Source organism: Mytilus californianus, unplaced genomic scaffold (genome assembly GCF_021869535.1).
Source record: "Mytilus californianus isolate M0D057914Y unplaced genomic scaffold, xbMytCali1.0.p SCAF_1, whole genome shotgun sequence".
Lineage (NCBI taxonomy): Eukaryota > Metazoa > Mollusca > Bivalvia > Mytilida > Mytilidae > Mytilus > Mytilus californianus.
The window spans coordinates 137081986-137096113 of record NW_026262581.1 but is presented as its reverse complement, the minus strand read 5'-3'; the positions used below and the strand labels follow the sequence as shown (position 1 = coordinate 137096113).

General features: G+C 30.4%; 2 protein-coding genes across 3 annotated transcripts in view; both read right to left on the bottom strand.

Annotated features, from left to right (window-relative positions):
- The window catches only part of LOC127736224 (trimeric intracellular cation channel type 1B.1-like), a 200978-nt gene that overhangs the window by 161544 nt on the left and 25306 nt on the right, over positions 1-14128 (bottom strand). The gene's annotated exons all lie outside the window — the stretch shown is intronic.
- LOC127736255 (protein O-linked-mannose beta-1,2-N-acetylglucosaminyltransferase 1-like) overlaps positions 1-14128 on the bottom strand; it is a 31838-nt gene that overhangs the window by 14208 nt on the left and 3502 nt on the right. The window contains exons 2-9 of the mRNA XM_052246850.1: positions 9304-9440; positions 8584-8677; positions 5114-5244; positions 3840-3905; positions 2657-2770; positions 2099-2216; positions 1531-1629; positions 123-250 (exon numbers count right to left, since the gene is read on the bottom strand). Coding sequence (XP_052102810.1) covers positions 123-250; positions 1531-1629; positions 2099-2216; positions 2657-2770; positions 3840-3905; positions 5114-5244; positions 8584-8677; positions 9304-9432 — 879 coding nt within the window. The 5' untranslated portion in view covers positions 9433-9440. The remainder of the gene's footprint in view (positions 1-122; positions 251-1530; positions 1630-2098; positions 2217-2656; positions 2771-3839; positions 3906-5113; positions 5245-8583; positions 8678-9303; positions 9441-14128) is intronic.

Sequence of the window (14128 nt, the reverse complement as noted above, 5' to 3'; positions counted from 1 at the left end):
GATATAATTATTAATCAGTGAATACAGGGGACTCAAGATTTACATAAATCAATAAAAAGATAAGTATCTGAAGTGGCAACTAATTGCATTGCTAAACTGCTCCACATATAATGTAACCAAACCTTTTTCTGTGGGAAGACTACAGGATCTGGATTAGTACAGCTACATATATCACCATAACCCTCTACTTTATTACAGAATGTCTGTCTTCTCTGACTTATCTTTGTCTCTCCCCAGTGACATTCACTGTCTAGGAAATAAAACAGAAATCTTGAGGTGTGTGGTATGATGTAAGTACATGATGTACGGTTAAATGACCAAACTTTCAAAATGACATTGTTTCAATTCAGTGACTCAATGTGTTAATCTTTATTGAGGCATACCTTGAAAAGACATAGATTTAATATAATTCAGAACTTTCTTGGTGGACTGTTTGGTCACCAGTGTAAAACCTTAAAAAAAAAAACTTACCAAACTGCACATTTATTGAGAGAAAACATTTTTATTTCAAGGGATTGTATATGTATATCAAATTTTTTTTTTTGTTCATTATTTTGAACTTAAATCAGGTCGTTAGTTTTCTGGTTTGTATTGTTTTACACTTGTCATTTCGGGCCTTTTATAGCTGACTATGCGGTATGGGTTTTACTCATTGTTGATGGACGTACAGTGAGCTATGGTTGTTAATTTCTGTGTCATTTTGTCTTTTGTGGAATGTTGTCTCATTGGCAATCATACCACATCTTCTTATTCTAATATTAATCTTCAACCCATTCACCCCAAAATCTATAGGCTTTTCCCCCTTACCTATATTTTCCATCTATATAAATTTCTTTCCAACCATGCAAGGGGAAACTCGAACTACAATCTAGGAACAATTTTTCCATTTTTTCTTCCTATTTTTAGTAACAGTGACCATGTCATTTAACCTATTGATCCCAAAATCAGTGGGATTCTTTCCTATACTTTCCATCTGTATACCTTTCATTCCAATCACACAAGGGACCCTCAAGTAATCATGCATCTGTTTACGTTTCATTCCAATCCCACAAGGGACCCTTAAGTAATCATCCATCTGTATACGTTTCATTCCAATCACACAAGGGACCCTCAAGTAATCATGCATCTGTTTACGTTTCATTCCAATCACACAAGGGACCCTCAAGTATTCATCTTGAAACAATTTGTTTTGAACACCTGGATGTAAGGACTTATTACTACTTGCTCCAGAAATTTGATTGGGAGCATAAAAGGACAAAGCATACTCCAAAAAATAGAACTCAAAAATAAAAATAAAGCGTGAGGAACACATATTCCGCAATAAAACAGGGGTTAACTATAGTACTCCATAAGGGTAAGCATTTCTGTTTCACTAGTGGCACTTGTCAAAGCTTGATATCTATATTTGAATAAAATACAGATACAGACAACAAAAGATCTTACCACAAAGCTACAATAAACCAATTTTTATTCTTATACTTCTTTAAGACATTGTTTTCATTATTTAATCATGTGAGCTGTTGTATTTACCTTTGATATTGACAAGATCTATAGTTGCTTGGATTGTTACTTTCTCTCCCCAGCTATCTAAAGCAGGAGATTTACCATGGGTTTCTGCAATTTTTCTTCCTGTAAAAACAGAATAAAAGTATCTATTTCAAAGAAAGTCTTTAACTTATTTATGCATAAAATAAGAAATTAAGACCCCTTAGCTGTTGTATATTTACCTTCTTAAGTACCAAAGATGCACATGAATGTATTCACTAATTGGAACTGAAGATAGGTTTCGATTTACACAATTTGAACAAGAGTTACTACCCTTTTGTTGCCATGTTGGAGGTCTATGTGCAGAATTTCCTTCATAAATCAACCAAATTAAACTCAATTATACAGGCTGCTAGACTGTAGAAAAAATTGTTTTCTGAACAATTTCAATTCTTTTAGCCTTACTTGATCCATTACTACGATCTAGTAAGGATCTTTCATCAGACAGAGGAATGAAAGAAAAGGCAACTATTATCGCCTACCAGAAATGAACTGCACATATTGACCCATATAATTGTGTCCTTTGTAAATAATACCTGGTAGGTAATATTACCTCCTTTCTTTACAATGAAAGCCCAAGTATCCCTGAATGCCAGGTTTTCTATCTTCTCACTTCCCATTTCTTTTAAGTACTGTCTGGCTTCTAACTTCAGATGAAATGAAGCTTCATCCTTGTAAAAAGAAATAATGTGCACAAAGTTGGTAAATAGTTTTAAAATCTATCCAGAATTTTGAAGGATTTACCATATTCTTAACATTTTGACATTTTCAAAAGTATGTGACACCTTTCAACTTTATGAAATAAATTCGGAATCTACAAACATGTGGAATTTAACTTGCAACTAATATTTCCTACTGTTGTTATAAATTGACTTTAAAAATATTTAAGTGACTGAGGATCAAAAATCTGAAATTTCTTAATATGTGAATGATTGTACATACAAAATATGAACAAAAAAAAAAGGTAAGTCTATGTTGAGTTGATCAATGATTTAGTTAGTACACTACAGTGAAAATTAGTTTGTATTCTGCTTCTGCAATGAAAATTTAAGTGCATAAAATGAAAGTTGGCAAGTAGTTGCATATTTTAATTTTCTAAACTTGAAAATACCTTTATAGTAAATACAATAATTCTACCATTGGAAATCTTCTTCAGATAGGATAATAATGCTTCATCTTCATGCTGGCTATAGGTATCAAATATATTCTTAGACATAACACTTCCCTGAAATCACAATGCACATATAAATATCTAATATATTCTTAGACATAACACTTCCCTGAAATCACAATAGATATAGGAAGTATGAGTGCCAATGAGACAACTCTCCATCCAAGTTACAATTTATAAAAGTAAACCATTATAGGTCAAGGTACGGCCATCAACACGGAGCCTTGGCTCACACCGAACAGCAAGCTATAAAGGGCCCCAAAAAATTACTAGTGTAAAACCATTCAAACGGAAAAACCAACGGTTTAATCTATATAAAAACGAGAGACGAGAAACATGTATGAACTACATAAACAGATGACTACTACTGTAATCAGATTCCTGACTTAGAACAGGTGCAAACATTTGCACATATAAATATTAAATCAAATATATTCTTAGAAATAACTCCTTAGAATCACAGTATATCCTGTATTGCAGATCATGTTTGCTTTTTAAAGTATCTATTTATTAAAGTTTTCAAAATAAAAGGAAAAAATGCAAAAAAATGGTAAAATATCATTGAAGGGGAATAACTACAATGACAAAAACCCATGCCATATATAGTATACTATAGCAAAACACCTCATGCAATTACTATGAAAGATGCAAAACATAAGGATTTTGCTTCATACAGATGTCTCCCTTTACTTACAGTTGCATAAGGCAAAAGGTCATAATCTCAAATCCAGCAATTGATTTACTATAATGTTAATAGTGTCATGTTTCAGGGAATCAAATCCAGACTCGTGTCATCTTTTTATACTTTATATATACCATATCATTGACAAGGTGCCAGGTTCTGAGGACCAAACACATCATGGAGAAGGCAAAACACAGTGACTGGTTAAAATGGGTCTGGAGTTCCCTTACTATTTCTGCTTTTAACTCCAATAAACCTATGAACTTTCTAGAAATATGTCAATAGTGATGTTGTACTGTACAGTCTTTTTACTTTGAATCCTTGAAAAATTTTCAAAGGTCGTATTTTAGGAATGGGATGAAAGCATATTTTATTGCTAGATTTCCAGTAAAATTTATAGAAAATATTTGTACAGTAACTTTGTACAAGCTTGTAACTTACAGTTGCCTGATTCAACACAGCAATATGGATGCCTCTATTTTTCTCAAATTCTTCATCTTGTATAATCTGTAAATGAAAACAATATCTAAGATTATAAGACATTTAAAAGAAGAGTGTTCCAATGTCTCCTGCCCCATGGTGTAGTTAATGGACACATACATAGCATACTATTTTATTTGATTAAGACAAGAAGAAGCATTTTTGCTATCAAGCTTATATGTCATATGAATGAAGCTAAAATCCACGATCAACAAGTCATAAAATGAAAGTACATATGCTCAAATTTTGTTAGTTTTTATTATCTTCATATTGTAATTGTAAGAACACTTACGGGTAAATGTTGGTTTTTTTTCACACAATTTACATTTCTAACTGCCTAAACTCCCATACGTTTTCCGGCAAATTTTTACAATTCATAGGGCTGTAATGCACATACAATTTTTTAATCAGAATTGGCTTTTCTTACTCAATCAAGATATTGTTGATATAAACCTAATATAATTATTGTATTCTGACATTTCTATATCTTACCTAACAAGGACCTATGGTAGGTAAATAAAAAAATAATGTCTAATGTCTATCATTTAATTCATAATGCCTACTGTAAATTCAGTAATGACTGCATGCATTTATTATTGCGATTTTGTCATTTTAGACTAAAATGCGATTTTAATTTTTGCGATATTGAGAAAAATCCTATTTAATTCATATAAAAAATTTCAAAATGCGAGTTTAAATTATTGTGAATTTTTGGCAATAATAAAAACATGTAACTTGGATGGAGAGTTGTCTCATTGGCACTCATACCACATCTTCCTATATCTATCCGATAATTTCTGAATTTACAGTATAATATTTCATTCTCATATTTGACAAAATCTCTCAAGAACAGAATAGCTCATACCACTTGCAAGGAAATTTTTTACATAATATACATTTCCCAGAGCCATTACTCTCTAATACAGTTTCCACTGGCACTCAATTATGAATTTGATTGATATATTATTGAGTTTAACCTTTCATGTAAAATTTATCCAAATTTGTAAAGATCTGTACACCATAGATTTCAATGGGGCATAATTCTAAAAAAATTTCAATCATCACTGGTTTTCAAAATCCATTTCATAAACCTCATACAATTCTTTTTTTAAATTAGAAATCTAAGGGTTAAAGTGTTTTAAAGCTGACAACAGAAAGTTCCACAATAAGTAGACAACTGATCAAAATAATTGTTACCATAGATACTAGTATACTAATTACTTAATCAGACTTACCACAGTTTCATCAACTTTGACTACAACTGATGTTTTACTGGACTGTACTTCTAGAGACAAGAATTTAGATTTTGTCATTTCAACTTCATTTCCCTTTCCTTCCTTTCTTTTGAACCCACTGTTCACTTCATCTGGAAGATAGAAGACAGATCACAAATTTCACTTACTTGAGTAATATTTTTTTTATACATTTACTCTTTAATAGGCATACGTCAATTCTACTTTTAAGCAGTGATGAGCCATAAATTTTCTCCTAGTAACATTTATGTACGTTTCGGCAATAAAGTTTATCGACAGATTGTAGGTATTCCTATGGGCACAAATTGAGCCCCTTTATTAGCAGACTTGTTCCTGTACTGTTGTGAATCACAGTTTATGGCCTAAATCAGTAAAGACCCGTCTAAATTTCATTTAATAGGTAAATTCAACAACACTTACTGTTATCTTGATGATATTTTTTCGTTAAATAATCAAGAATTCTCTAAATATACTGCCGAAATTTAACCAAAGGAACTAACCTTAAGTAAATCAAATATTAACAGCAATAAGTGTCCTTTCTTAGATTTAGACATTTCAGTTTTACAACAGAAACTCTACACAAAACTTTAGGTCAAAAGGGATGATTTTTCTCCTATTTTGGACAGTGATATTCCTTTGGCACTGTCTTACTGTGTTTAAATATCCCAACTCGTTCACTATGCCCGTGTCTGTAGTGACGTTTTGGATTTCAATGAACGTAATCTATGTATTACTGGTAAATTATTAAGACAGGGATTTCATTACCACAAATTAATTAAACCTTTACTAAATTCTTCCATAGATACAAAGATTTGGTGAGCAAGTTTGGCTGTACCTGCAATACCTGAATATTGTTTTTATTGGTATAAATATTGATTTTGCTATCAGTAAAATAAAACCATACTAAATAGTATTTTTATACACATATTCACTTTCACGGTACTATAATCTTCGATACCTATATTTTGGCATTGCACAAGGTCATGTCTTCTCTTATTGTTAATGAAATCTTTACACTAAATCCAATGGATTTTGGATGTGTGCTGATTGATATATTAGTCTTAGATACATGATTTCTTTTATTAGTTGTTAATGGCTTAGAACTTGCTGTCAGTAACTGTGAGTACTCTCAGATCTGTACTTTGTGTCATTTGTTATTAGGGATGTATAAATAACCAGCCACGTCCAGTCTGTGTTCTTGTTAGATGTTTTTCTGCTGTGTATCGAACTGATAAGTTAAGCTATTTTCAACAGATTTTTATATTTTAGTTCTTATGTTGTGCTGTAACACCACTGTCCCAAGTTAGGGGGCGGGTTGAGATTTCACAAACATGTTTAACCTTGCCACATTCTTTATGTGCCTGTCCCAAGTCAGGAGCCTGTAGTTCAGTGGTTATCCTTGGTTCATGTCTGTCATATTTGTTTTTCGTAAATTGTTTTGTTATAAATTAGGCCGTTAGTTTTCTCTATTGAATTGTTTCATATTTTTCATGTCTGGGCCTTTTATAGCCGACTATATGGTATGGGTTTTCCTCATTGTTGAAGGCCAATCTGGTTGCCTATAATTGCTTAAATTCATTTGAACTTGGTTGCATAGTTGTCTCATTGGCAATCATACCACATCTCCTTATTTTTATATCAACTTAAAATTCCTTGATATATTTTTCAGGTTTAAGGATGTTCGCTCCTCTTGTTTTTGAATTTTTGCCAGGTATTTGGAATCCTCTGGTTTTATCCATGTAGTGCCATTAAAATTTTTGCCCACTAACCCCTACTTTTCTTTCCATAATTTGATTACATATAGTTTAAAATGTCATCTTTGAAAATATTATAAAATCCTTGTTATTTTTTCATCATTTTTAAAAGAAAAATGGTGTCAATGTTAAATGTATGAAAAATCTAGAGAGAACTATTTCCCGCCAAATTTTCAATGGCTTATATCTCCAAAACAAGCACACGGACCCTTCAATTTTATCTGCTTATTTAGTTTCTTTATTAACATACTATCAATTTATAACAGTCTTTTAAAAAGCTTGTTATTTTGAATCAGAGTAGCGAACATCCTTAAGTACTTATACTGTACATACTATAGAGAAGTGACTGCTTATAAAGCTTCAAGATTGCAAAACAATAAGTATCAAATAACTAATCAAAGATTTTGAACACTCAACAAGTAAGCACATGAGTTAATAATTAGAGTTATACAATAACCAGATGAATATTTTTCGATATTTGAATTCTTTGATTAGTTAAGACTTTCTTTCACATTCCCTTTTAATGTTTATAATTTTCTTTTACATTCACTTTTAATGAAAACAAAACAGATAATGCCAGAAACTATATCTTTTTCTACAAGATATCAAAGGATTTATCTCATATTTGAAATACAGATTTGTTTTTTATTGCAAATAATGTAATACATAAAGTGTTGGACCCTAATAACTCTGATGATTCCTGGGTGATAGTTTGATTAGTGTTCTGTACAAATCAATTGGCTGCACTTAACAAATTATTTGGACAAATAGAAAATGGAATTTCAGTAAAAATCAGGAAACTGTGAACTCTTTTAATTAAAAGACCCATCAGTACATTCAGTGTATTAAAAGTAATACCTGTTTTACCAAACTTGAATATCATCCTACATGTATGTTTAGCCTATTACAACAAATCAATCCTTTTGACTTAGTTTAACCTCCTATTTATATAAACATACATGATACATGTATACCACAACTGTGTAAGTCTGAACAGTATATCTCCACTGTATAACCTAAACTCCATGTCATAACAATAATCCAAACCAGCATTATATAAGTCAGCTTTCCCTTCTATATACATGGTGTACACTAATAGTACAAACAAAATGTTTCAATTATCCCTCAGAGCAGATAAATAAGATAGGAGAATATATGTGTTTACCTATCCACGTAAACAATTGTTTATATAACATATAGTGTAAACATTAAAGGGACTCTGGCTACAGCTGTTGAACATAACAATGACCTCTATAACAATGTCAAACTGGGTGGAGTAACAAATATGTCTACCTTCCTCATTAATATATTGATATTTGATATTTTACTATACAGTAATATTATCCTGATTATCTGAAAATAAAATTTAGGTATGATCTGGTACATGTGGTATAATATGTTAGATTTGATACTATGCTAAGTAAAAAGGATTTAGCAACAAATGTTTGAATTTTATATTTCAAACTAAAAATAACAATAACTATATTAATGTAACATAGAAAATAAACCATAAGGTTCAATTTTACTTGACAAAAACATGATCATAAAATGTATACCCACATTTTTGTATACAAACATACATGAAAAAATTTAATTCAAAGTTTTTTTTTAAATTAAAATATATGTTGCTTAACTTAATTACTCAGTATAGTTACAAATTATTAAGGGGAGATAATGAAGATATTGGTAACCACTTACCCATTTTCTGAGGATCGTTCATCTTTCTGCTGGTTTCCAAAATGAATGTTATATTGATTACTATGGTAACAATCAACACAACCACAATACCACCCTGAAGAAAAATTGTTTTAATGTTGAAAAAATTCAAACGCAAATTATAGTGTTTTTTTTTATCTATATATACTTCTAAATTAAAGTGGTTCAATTTGTTAGGCATGATGTAAAAACGACGAATCAAAGAATTCAACTTTATATATAACTAATAAAGGACAGTGGTTTTGTTTTAAGATTACACCATCCCAGACCCTTTTGTTTTCCACATAACTAATATTACCAATAATTAACAAGTTCCGGGTCGAATCTGATACCAATACCAATACCAATAGTATATGTCACATTTAGTTTCCGGTTGTAGTTACCTGTTACCTTCTGTAAATCCCTCTTCTATCAAGAGAACCTGGAATTCTTCCAGTAGTTGTTTTATATCTATGTTACACAATAGTACACTATTCAACAAGTCTGTTCTTCCACCTCAATACTACTGTTAATTTTAGTTAATAGTTTTCTCAATTGTTTGTTTGACATAATATGTATGGTTATTATAAATTTATATTATAGCATCTGTGCTCATGGTAGTACAAATCCTCTTTTTTAAAAAGAATTTTAAATTCAAATTGTTGTATTCGATGAGTGTTTACTTCATTACCCATTTACATTTATAGCAATAATACAATTTACCTGAAATATTTTGGATATACATTTCCTCTTAGAAAATTCTGTAATTCCAGAACTGGAAGATTTGGCAGAATTCCTCAATCGTTTTGGTATGAATGGCTTCGCATTTGTGTTGGGTATCCAATTATCCATACAGTTATCTATAAATCAAGTTAAATTTTAATCTATGAGATAATAATTTGATTAAATGATAATTTTGAAAACCTTTCCATGTTAATTTTGTTACATCAGTACAGAAAGTTTAAAAGGGTAGACATGTACTAACTTACTGTCACACAGCTATATGTCCAAAATCGTAGAATTAAATATCAAGTTTAATATATATACAGTTTATCAACCTTTCCACTTCCAAGAGGAATTTAGAACAGTATACATTTGTTTTAACAACCACTAGTCTCATTCAAAATTTACTCATTTTCTCCTTAATGTTCAAAGTACACTCTTCCTACTCCGACTATTTGACTTTTTGGAACAAGTTTACATACATCTGCTACACAATGTAATTACATGCAAAAACAATGCACTTGAAATACAAGCCAAAGTATTGAGGTTATATCAGTAGTTACCATGCTGAATTGATTTTATATAACTACTAATGGTAAATCAAATTGATTTTCTATTCCATAAAGGATTCAATTCAAAAGCTATTAAAAGAGAAGAACTGGCAAATTAAACTTAACTCTTATTTAACTAATACTATCAATCTATACATTAGTTAGAAATGAGTTTTCAGAAATGTTTGTTATAAATTGAAGAGATGGGATATGGAATAAATAGAGAATATTATATGGCTTTTTCAATATCACATCCATTTCAACCCGAGAAACCAATATAATCCCAAGAGCTCTGCTCGAGGGATTATATTGGTTGAGGGTTGATATGGTGTGTGATATTGAAAAAGCCATATCATATACAATTTATCATATATCTCAAGTAGATGGTTTTTTTTCATCATGTTCATGTGACGTGACATCATACAAATTAGGGGTTTGATAAAGCCTTCGCAAAGGTGACTGATGTCGATGACGTGATGTCATTCAGATTAAGGGTGTGATAAAGCCTTTGCAACCGTGACTGATATCGATATCATCACGGATGGCTGATACAGCACGATTGCCATTGATCATAATACACATACAATTTACATGTATTTACTTCTAAGTACAATGAAGTATATAATAAATGCTAATAAGACACCAAATAATTAACTGCAGAAACAAATCTTCACAATTACAACAAAAGGGTGCTCAACACACAGAAAGTCACTGGAAAGTCAAAAGCTTATTAAGCCTATCTCAAAGCAAGTTTAACTTTCCCAGCACTCATGCATATGACAGATAGCTGTAAAAACCATGAAACGAAAAAATACTCATACACCAACTTGCCATTAGAAATTTAACAAATATTGATCAATATATTTTAAAACCATTCAGTATGCTGTAAAGCAATTCTTTCCATAGATACGTTTTTTTTTACAATCAGCCCTTTTTAGTCTGCTTTCAGGCCATTTGTTTGTTGATTATTTTACTTTGTTCATAAATTCAAATTAGGGAAGATCCATATTTGCATAAATAAATAAATAGCTTACAGAAATTAGTTGGTTATCAGTACGTATCTGCTTAAATCTCCTGTATCTGCTTAAACTCCCAGAACACAAAGCAATATTACTTTTCTAAAAGGGATGGTCAATCAACTTCTCTTGACTCAAATCAAAATTATAAATGTCTATTTCCTTAAAACTTTCAAAATTAAATATCAATAAAAAAAACAAAATTGGATATTTTTTCAACATGATTTTTTTTTAATATTTATGGTCAGATCATATATTTCGTACACGATATGAATTCGTACTATACATGCTTTTTCAATGGAAATTGTGACGTCACAATGCATTCTTAATAGCACGAAAACCCATGAGACGAAGATACTCTTTTACAGCAGTAATTAATTTAAATAAAGAAAAAAATTACCTATGATGAAATGTCATCTAAGGTTAAAAAATACAAAAAAATAACATCAAAATTAATAAGTGCATAATAAGCAATGTATTGTTAGAAGGTATAATTCTATATTTATAACCAAGTACTTTGAGCTTGCTTTCAGTAACTGTGAGAAGTTATTATTCAGTATTGCTTTACTTTGCCTGTATTTGTTATGTCTGCAATGCTTTTATCAATGAGTAAAGTATTTTTTTTAACTCATTTTTTATTGTTTATTCTTCTATGTACCTTTTACTACTTTACTGATTCCTGATAAAAATGGTACGGCCAATGTAGAGTTTGACATATGGTATAAACTTATTGTCTATAACTGCTGATTATCTGTTAACTATACATTGTATGCCAACCTTAAGATGTCTATTGGGTTACCCTCTCATTGAGGTATACCAAACATCTCCGTTTAATCTTACAGTCAATAACGTATGTATCCAAATTATTTGAAATTAAATTTGAATACAAATAACACATGTCCATATTATTTTTTTTTAATTTCTATTTTTCATCTCAGATAAAATAGCAGATTCCAGTTTCAAGATTTTACAATTAGTTAAATGAGATTAAAACCAAACTGTCAATAGTGAGTACACTGTAAGACAACTGGTGTTTTGACCTCTTATTGTTAAAGAACATACCTTGTATTTTACTATGAATACCAAATGAACATAAAATAGATAAATGATAAAGAAAATATATGAACTGAGACATTGTTGGGTCAGTCATGCATATATACATGTACTACAATAACCACAACCTATATCACAATAAATATCTTAACACTATGTTACAACTGTCAAAGACCATGTGTACTTTGTATACAATATTAGGTTTTATTTTTTATTTAACAAATACTCAAAGAAATTAACAGCAGAATTCCAGAACTTCAGAATATGCATACTAAATGTAAAATATGCATCCCAAATTAAAAGTGCAATTATACCTGTTCAATAACATTTTATCATCTATTTTGATTTACAAAATTAATGCTGAACAGCCAATGCTACTCAAACATGGCAAATGGGTCAATATCTCTAATGCACCTGAAACTGAGGTACTCAAAAGTAGGGCCTAAACAAAAATCTCTAAGCAGTGATATTGGACATGTTTTAATTATTAACAAGTGACTGAGCTTAACAATTTGTGCTGATTTTGAAAGCAGAGGACCATAGAATAAAGGTGTAAAAACTATGGTCCTGGAGTTATTAAATGTATGCAAAGAACCAAATTTTCAAATAACTTCTTGTGGAAAAAGTGATTTTTTACCTCAAGAAGCCGCATCTCAAAAAGTTTTTAGGGGTGTGCTAAATTATGAAAAATGAATCTCACTTTGTACCCTGAAAATTTAACCACATATGTGAATTTGTCTCAGCTTCGAAACAAGCCTTCATACACATCAATACTCACGACATGGGCAGAGGAATTAGGGAAAAGGCTACATCATTTTCCCAATATATTTGATTCAATCTTATCACACATCCAAGATATTTGAATTTGCAGTTTGACTTGAAAACTTTATTAAACGGGGTTATTGTCCTTTGATGATTTTTACCATTTTTTTGCGTTTTTGCCTTATAATGGCTCATATCTGAAAAACTATAATAGATAGATGGAAACTTTTGTAAGCAAAAAAGATCAGCAAGACTTCATCTACAAATAAGTCAAATAGCAGAAATCATCAGTCGAATCCTTGTAGGATACTTGCTCTTTAAAGACGATTTTTACCAATATCTTACGTTTTTGCCTACTATCTTGAAAACTATAAAAGACAGATAGACACTTTATATAACTCCAATAAGGGGTTATCAGACCATTTCAAGATTTAAACTTATTTGTAGATCTTGTCTTGCTGATCACTTTTGCTTATTCAAGTTTCTATCTATCTATAATAGTTTTTCAGATATTCAGCAAAAACACAAAAAAATTATAAAAATCGTCATTAAAGGGCAATGACTCCAATAAGGAGTCATCTGGAGATTTCAACCATGTGGCCCAAGACCACAATTAATGACCGCTATTTTTGTTGTTCACAAATATAGATCTTGTCTTGTTGATCATTTTTGTTATATAAAGTTTCTCCCTATCTATGATTCTTTTTCAGATATAAGGCAAACATGAAAAAATCGGTAAAATTTGTCATTTAAGGGCAATAACTCCTGTAAGAAGTCGTCTGACAGTTTTGAAAAAAATTTACAATAAATAGATCTCATCATTCTGAACATTTTTTTTTAGACAGATTTTCTCCATTCATAGCGGTTTTCAAAATTATAGACCAAACTTGAATTTTTTTAGCTACAGGTAGCCTGACATTTTTCTATATACATGTGTACAAGCTTCTGTAAGATATTTATAGACAACCATCACAACTTTGAATAAGTGATTTTGGCCCAAAATGTTAACTTTTGTTTAAACACTTTTAAGTAATCAAGGGACAATCTTAAATAAAAAGTTTTAATAAAACAGACAACACAAGGATTGAAATGTAGAACATCATCATTTTCATAATGTTCATTATTTCACTTAAAAATTACCAGTTATTTTTCCTTTTTAGAATCACCCCTTTCAGCTCAAGAAATTCCCACAAAAAAGTGTACTTCTTCTAAGGTACTTCTTACAATCAAAGAAGAGGTGTATGCATATCAAATCATATTAAATTCAGATAGATAATTGTTTATTTTTAAATTGTATTCAATTGCCCAAAGATGGAGAATTTCTCAATATTGATTTAAATTCTTTTGAAATTTAAATTTTTAGAAGGGGCACTTATTTATAATATCTTCTTTTTTTTTAATTAAATATTTTTGACATGATTGGAAATAACAATGAAGAAATCT